This window comes from Salmo salar, chromosome 02, assembly GCF_965601325.2.
Source record: "Salmo salar chromosome 02, fSalSal1, whole genome shotgun sequence".
Lineage (NCBI taxonomy): Eukaryota > Metazoa > Chordata > Actinopteri > Salmoniformes > Salmonidae > Salmo > Salmo salar.
The window spans coordinates 9646779-9654557 of NC_138292.1; the positions used below are offsets into that span (position 1 = coordinate 9646779).

At 45.0% G+C, this 7779-nt stretch overlaps 1 protein-coding gene across 1 annotated transcript in view; it reads left to right on the forward strand.

Annotated features, from left to right (window-relative positions):
• LOC106595745 (dual 3',5'-cyclic-AMP and -GMP phosphodiesterase 11A) overlaps positions 1-7434 on the forward strand; it is a 31694-nt gene extending 24260 nt beyond the window's left edge. Inside the window, exons 11-20 of the mRNA XM_082959618.1 lie at positions 119-265; positions 595-702; positions 2309-2418; positions 2621-2711; positions 5290-5390; positions 5542-5619; positions 5723-5786; positions 5916-5990; positions 6642-6725; positions 6979-7434. Coding sequence (XP_082815744.1) covers positions 119-265; positions 595-702; positions 2309-2418; positions 2621-2711; positions 5290-5390; positions 5542-5619; positions 5723-5786; positions 5916-5990; positions 6642-6725; positions 6979-7434 — 1314 coding nt within the window. The remainder of the gene's footprint in view (positions 1-118; positions 266-594; positions 703-2308; positions 2419-2620; positions 2712-5289; positions 5391-5541; positions 5620-5722; positions 5787-5915; positions 5991-6641; positions 6726-6978) is intronic.
• The last annotated feature ends 345 nt before the right edge of the window (positions 7435-7779 follow it).

The following is a 7779-nucleotide window of genomic DNA, read 5'->3' on the forward strand; positions in this document are numbered from 1 at the left end:
GACTGGAGGGACTGGTGAGGGTGGAGGTGGGGGTCAGAGGACCTGAGGCTTTGAGTTTGTTATTTCCTGTTCAGCTACTAGGACGCTCAATATTCACGCTGACATTCTACTCCCTCAGGCTGCTAAGATCCCTTTGAGCAGTGAGCTGGGCATCGAAGAGTTCCACTTCAACGATTTCTCATTGGACAACGACGCCATGATCACTGCCTCCCTCCGGATGTTTCTGGAACTCGGAGCCGTCCAGAAGTTTAAGATTGACTATGACGTGAGTGAGGTCAACAATGAGGGAGAATGGAGAGGCTTTCTTATTTCTCTCCAGGGTTGCAAAATTCCAGCAACTTTTCCAAAATCCCTACAATTTCCAGAAATCCTGGTTGGATTATAGCACATTTCCTGGTTATTCTGTCCTGATTCCGGGAATCTTCCAACTGGGGTTTCTGTAAAACCTGGGGATTTTGGGAGTACCGGAATTTTGCAACCCTATTTATCTTGTTTTTGATGAACTCTCTTGGTGACATGTTACAGTAACACCTGATATGAGAACAACAGCAAAACAAACATGTATTCCTTATGACTGTCCCTCGTCCCTCTCAGGTCCTGTGTCGCTGGCTGCTGACGGTGAGGAAGAACTATCGCACAGTGGCGTACCATAACTGGAGGCATGCCTTCAACGTGTGCCAGTGCATGTTCCTCATGATCACAGTGAGTCAACGCAACAAAAGATGCTCTATGTACACGTTTAGAAAAGAGGGTTCCTCAAGGGTTCTTTGGTAAGGCTGATGGGTCTATATGGTGTTACGAACCGGCTCAGAGTTTGCAACAAAAGGGAGACAATGTGGAGACAAGGAATATCAAAATATATATTTATTAAATAAAGTAAACTAAGAACAATGAACAATGGTGTGTGTAATCAGTAATCAGTTGTGTAAGTGAGTGTTTTGCATGCCTGAATGTAATAATGCAGGGTGTTGAACGGTGCCAAAGCAAATAACCAAAAGGCCACAAAACTACCACAACAGACATCAACCAAGGTGTCTGCATGGAGAGTCTCCCCAATCAATGTGGAAGAGGTTTATTTATCATAGGACACACCCAGGCCCAGGTGTTTCCCATGTAGCTGACGACCCTCCCAACTCCGCCCACCGGCATCCTAATAAGGAAACAAGAACAAAGAGAGAGAATATGGCAGACAGAGTGGGAGGGTCGTCACAACGGAACCGAACCATAATGAGTCAAAGTTCCCTTTGAGCCCTTAATTCTTTGCAGTTCAAAAAATGGTTCTTTAATCTTTTAGGGATAATAAAAATGTAGGGGCGTGGTTTGCTGAAAACTCTTTTTGTGCAGCCATGAGTGAGAGTGTCATTCCAGTTTATCCAATCTGTTGTGTGATATTGTTACATGTCAGATTTGAATATGGCCAGTACAGTGTCTTGTAAAAGACTCACGTAAGGCCTTGTGTCAGTTGGGAACGGTTTGCTGAGTCAGACGATCTCAGTCCTCTCCTCAGGGACCCCAGCCGTTCCAGAGCTACCAGTTAACACAATAATGACACCTGTGGAGTTTTAACAATATAATATGACTAACCAGAATAAAACACAGTGTATGGTTCTTCAAAAGGTTATTTGTAGAACCTTTGAGATTGACAAAGATTCTTTAAAGAACCATTCTCCATAAAGGTTCTATAAAGAACCATTAGAAAGCGTTCTCAATAGCAGCGAAAAGGGTTGTAAGCATAGCGGAACCTTTTTGGTGCTACTGTATATAGAACCATATTTGAATGGTTCTTTGTAGAACTTTTGAAAAGGGTTCTCTACAGCACTGTAAAAGTTCAATTTAAAACCTTTATAGAACCTTCAAAAAAGGGTTCTACAGTACCTTCATCAAGAATCCACACCCCTTGACTTTTTCCACATTTTGTTGTGTTACAGCCTGAATTAAAACATTTATTAAATTGAGATTCTGTGTCACTTGCCTACACACAAAATCCCATAATGTCAATGTGGAATTATGTTTTTTGAAACTTTTGAAATTAATAAAACATTTAAGGCTGAAATGCCTTGAGTCAATCAACCCCTTTGTCATGGCAAACTGTTTTGTTCACATTGTTTCTCAATTTGTTTCTCCACTAAGGCAATTAAAGTAAAGATTAACCAATTACAATGGTTCTGTCCCAAATGACCTATTTTGTTCCCCACTTTTGACCAGGGACGGGACAAGGGTAGTGCACTATATAGTGAATACAGTGCCATTTGGGACACAAGTAATGTCTTGGATAGTTTCCGTACTTCCGTTACCTCTGTGTTCGCAGACGGCTGGTTTCCAGGATGTTCTGTCGGATGCAGAGACCCTGGCGTTGATGGTGGGTTGTCTCTGCCATGACTTAGACCACCGTGGCACCAACAACGCCTTCCAGGCCAAGTGAGTCACCTCGGCTGAGCCCCAAAGAGAAATAAGGAAAATGAAGGAAAATAAAGAAAAATTAGGAAGATATTAGCCTGATCAGTCAGTCAGTCTGCACGTCCGTCCGTCCGCTTGCCTGTCCGTCCATCTTCCCTGTTAATCAATCAATCAGTCAATTAGTGCAATCAGTTGAATGTACTTCCTCTGCTGCTTCCTACAGGACTGGCTCTGCTCTGGCCCTGCTCTATGGGACATCAGCCACTCTGGAGCACCATCACTTCAACCATGCAGTCATGATCCTACAGAGTGAGGTAACCTTGGCTACCATCACCTTTACTTAAGAGCTTCCATTTATTCCTCAACCCTGACATTCCCCCTTCCATATATTACCTGAAAATATATCTTTTTCAACAGGGTCATAAAATCTTAATATACACTGCTCAAAAAAATAAAGGGAACACTAAAATAACACATCCTAGATCTGAATGAATTAAATAATCTTATTAAATACTTTTTTCTTTACATAGTTGAATGTGCTGACAACAAAATCACACAAAAATAATCAATGGAAATCCAATTTATCAACCCATGGAGGTCTGGATTTGGAGTCACACTCAAAATTAAAGTGGAAAACCACACTACAGGCTGATCCAACTTTGATGTAATGTCCTTAAAACAAGTCAAAATGAGGCTCAGTAGTGTGTGTGGCCTCCGCGTGCCTGTATGACCTCCCTACAATGCCTGGGCATGCTCCTGATGAGGTGGCGGATGGTCTCCTGAGGGATCTCCTCCCAGACCTGGACTAAAGCATCCGCCAACTCCTGGACAGTCTGTGGTGCAACGTGGCGAAGGTGGATGGAGCGAGACATGATGTCCCAGATGTGCTCAATTGAATTCAGGTCTGGGGAACGGGCGGGCCAGTCCATAGCATCAATGCCTTCCTCTTGCAGGAACTGCTGACACACTCCAGCCACATGAGGTCTAGCATTGTCTTGTATTAGGAGGAACCCAGGGCCAACCGCACCAGCATATGGTCTCACAAGGGGTCTGAGGATCTCATCTCGGTACCTAATGGCAGTCAGGCTACCTCTGGCGAGCACATGGAGGGCTGTGCGGCCCCCCCAAAGAAATGCCACCCCACACCATGACTGACCCACCGCCAAACCGGTCATGCTGGAGGATGTTGCAGGCAGCAGAACGTTCTCCACGGCGTCTCCAGACTCTGTCACCTCTGTCACGTGCTCAGTGTGAACCTGCTTTCATCTGTGAAGAGCACAGGGCGCCAGTGGCGAATTTGCCAATCTTGGTGTTCTCTGGCAAATGCCAAACGTCCTGCACGGTGTTGGGCTGTAAGCACAACCCCCCCCCCCCCCCCCCCCCTTGGATGTCGGGCCCTCATACCACCCTCATGGAGTCTGTTTCTGACCGTTTGAGCAGACACATGCACATTTGTGGCCTGCTGGAGGTCATTTTGCAGTGCTCTGGCAGTGCTCCTCCTGCTCCTCCTTGCACAAAGGCGGAGGTAGCGGTCCTGCTGCTGTGTTGTTGCCCTCCTACGGCCTCCTCCACGTCTCCTGATGTACTGGCCTGTCTCCTGGTAGCGCCTCCATGCTCTGGACACTACGCTGACAGACACAGCAAACCTTCTTGCCACAGCTCGCATTGATGTGCCATCCTGGATGAGCTGCACTACCTGAGCCACTTGTGTGGGTTGTAGACTCCGTTTCATGCTACCACTAGAGTGAAAGCACCGCCAGCATTCAAAAGTGACCAAAACATCAGCCAGGAAGCATAGGAACTGAGAAGTGGTCTGTGGTCACCACCTGCAGAACCACTCCTTTATTGGGGGTGTCTTGCTTATTGCCTATAATTTCCACCTGTTGTCTATTCCATTTGCACAACAGCATGTGAAATGTATTGTCAATCAGTGTTGCTTCCTAAGTGGACAGTTTGATTTCACAGAAGTGTGATTGACTTGGAGTTACATTGTGTTGTTTAAGTGTTGCCTTTATTTTTTTGAGCAGTATATATTTTTTCGCATTTCTTCCAACAGGGTCATAGATTCTTAATATGTATTTTTGTCATGTCTTCCAACAGGGTCATAGATTCTTAATATGTATTTTTGTCATGTCTTCCAACAGGGTTATAATATCACAATATGTATTTTTGTCATATCTTCCAACAGGGTCATAATATCACAATATGTATTTTTGTCATGTCTTCCAACAGGGTCATAATATCACAATATGTATTTTTGTCATGTCTTCCAACAGGGTCATAATATCACAATATGTATTTTTGTCATGTCTTCCAACAGGGTCATAGATTCTTAATATGTATTTTTGTCATGTCTTCCAACAGGGTCATAGATTCTTAATATGTATTTTTGTCATGTCTTCCAACAGGGTTATAATATCACAATATGTATTTTTGTCATATCTTCCAACAGGGTCATAATATCACAATATGTATTTTTGTCATGTCTTCCAACAGGGTCATAATATCACAATATGTATTTTTGTCATGTCTTCCAACAGGGTCATAATATCACAATATGTATTTTTGTCATGTCTTCCAACAGGGTCATAATATCACAATATGTATTTTTGTCATGTCTTCCAACAGGGTCATAATATCACAATATGTATTTTTGTCATGTCTTCCAACAGGGTCATAATATCACAATGTGTATTTTTGTCATGTCTTCCAACAGGGTCATAATATCACAATATGTATTTTTGTCATGTCTTCCAACAGGGTCATAATATCACAATATGTATTTTTGTCATGTCTTCCAACAGGGTCATAATATCACAATATGTATTTTTGTCATGTCTTCCAACAGGGTCATAATATCACAATATGTATTTTTGTCATGTCTTCCAACAGGGTCATAATATCTTTGCCAACCTGTGTTCCAAAGAGTACAGTAGTATGATGCAACTGCTGAAACAGGCCATCCTCTCCACTGACCTCACCCTGCACTTCCAGTAAGTCTTCCAACTTCCACATACAGTTGTAGAAGAGATACTTAATAACATAAACAGACCGGCACTCAGGCTACCTCCCATCTGCTTTGCCATTGAACCTCCCTCCTTTTCCTTGTATCCATTTTGTGACTCTATCTGTGCTCCTAAACAGGCGAAGGAGCAAGTTCTTTGACTGTGTTCTCTCTGGAGAGTTCAGCTGGACAGACGAGGCTCACAGAGAACTTCTCAGGTCCTTCCATATTTCTTACTTGTCTATTGAACCATGATCAACAATCTCCTTATGTGGAGACTTGGTTTGGTTCTAAAGAACCTCTGACCCCTGTCATCACCAGGTCTATGCTAATGACAGCATGTGACTTGGGTGCAGTGACCCGCCCCTGGGAGATCTCCAAACAGGTGAAACATTACAAAACTTCTTTTTGTGTCACAAATGGCACCCTAATCCTTGTATAGTGTACTAGTTTTGACTAGGGTCCATAGGGTCATCATTGACATCATTGACATCACTTTGAAATCCCCCTGCAGGTTGCGGAGTTGGTGACCAGTGAGTTTTTCGAGCAAGGTGACAGGGAGAGGTCTGAGCTCAAGTTGACTCCAGCGGTAAGCAGTACACAGTACTACTGTAACACCTCCCTTCAAACTACACTTCCCTTCAAACTACACTTCCTGTTAAACTACACTTCATTTTACAACTTCACTTCCCTTCCAACTACACCTCCCTTCAAAATAAACTTCCCTTCACTACACTTCTCTTCAATGTCAGATCATCAACTTTGATATTAATGCTCCATCCACTACAACCTTGATTCACTTGAGTCCAAACTCCATTAATGCACCTTTCGTCTGCACAGCATTTAGGAAGTAGACTTTTATCTTTCCTTCTGCTGAGCTTCAGTATCTTTCTAACACCATCTGGGTTCCCAAAAGTTAGCCTTGATGTAGGGAGTTCTTTCTTTTGATATTCAACTGTTGGGATGAAATGACTAAAGTTAGTTAAGTGATTAGGAGTGCCTTTCAGGGTGGATGATACTGTAACAGCAGTTTCTCTTCCTGACCCCCCGTCCCCCCATCCCATCGTCTCCCCGTCCCCGTCCCCCGTCCCCCCCGACCCCCCGTCCGCCGTCCCCCATCCCCCGTCACCCGTCCCCCCCGACCCCCCGTCCCCCGTCCCCCCGTCCCCCCGTCCCCCATCCCCCCGACCCCCGTCCCCCCGTCCCCCGTTCCCCCGTCCCCCTCCGTCTCTCTCTTCAGGCCATCTTTGACCGTAATCGTAAAGACGAGCTGCCTGCCCTGCAGTTGGAGTGGATAGATGGGATCTGTAAGCCCCTCTACCAGGTAACAGACTCACCTGTTCTAAACCCATCTAGTCTGTTTGTTACTGACACTCCAAGTTAAAGGAGAAATCCAACACAATAAAATCTATGTACAGTACTTTTGTTTAGTCCAGACCTGTATGTTTTCACAGTATGATGTCTTCTGAAATGTCTTTATTTCATCCCTTTTTTCAGTCATCCTGCATGAAATGAGCCTATTTCTGTCTATGATACAGCTCCTTCTAAGTCAGTCTCCCACACTGTCTCCCCTCTAGGCTCTGATGAAGCTAAACGTGAAGCTGAAGCCTATGGTTGATGGGATAGCAGCCAACCGCATGAAGTGGAAGGAGCTGGGCTCGTCCTATCAGCAGCACACACACAGAACCGCAGAGACCAATCAGAGTCCTGGCTCTGAGTCAAGACCCAACCCAGAGACCAATCAAAATCCAGACTCCAGTCAGAACTCGCAACTAAAGTTTGGGTCAAATTCAGTATTTGATCAGACGTCAGTTCTCACTACTGAGTCTAGTGGTCATTCAGAGTTTGGGTCAAATTCAGTATTTGATCAGACATCAGTTCTTACTACAGAGTCTAATGGTCATTCAGAGTTTGGGTCAAATTCAGTATTTGATCAGACGTCAGTTCTCACTACTGAGTCTAGTGGTCATCTGGGGTCAGATGGAAGTTTAGGGTCTGGTCAGCTGTCTCAGGGCCAGGGGGCTGAGGTTTGAAGCAAGAGGGAAGGGGAGAGAGGAGGGAGGAGAGAGGGAGGGGGGATTAGGAGATAGGGAGGGGGAGAAAGAAGGAGGGAGAGAGGGGGGATTAGGAGAGAGGGAGGGGGAATTCGGAGAAATGGGAGGGGGAGAGAGAAGGAGGGAGGAGAGAGGGAGGGGGAATTAGGAGAGAGGGAGGGGGAATTAGGAGATAGGAAGGGGGAGAGAGAAGAAGGGAAAGAGAGAGAGGGGGGGAATTAGGAGAGAGGGAGGGGGAATTAGGAGAAATGGGAGGGGGAGAGAGAAGGGAAAGAGAGAGAGGGGGGGAATTAGGAGAGAGGGAGGGGGAATTAGGAGAAATGG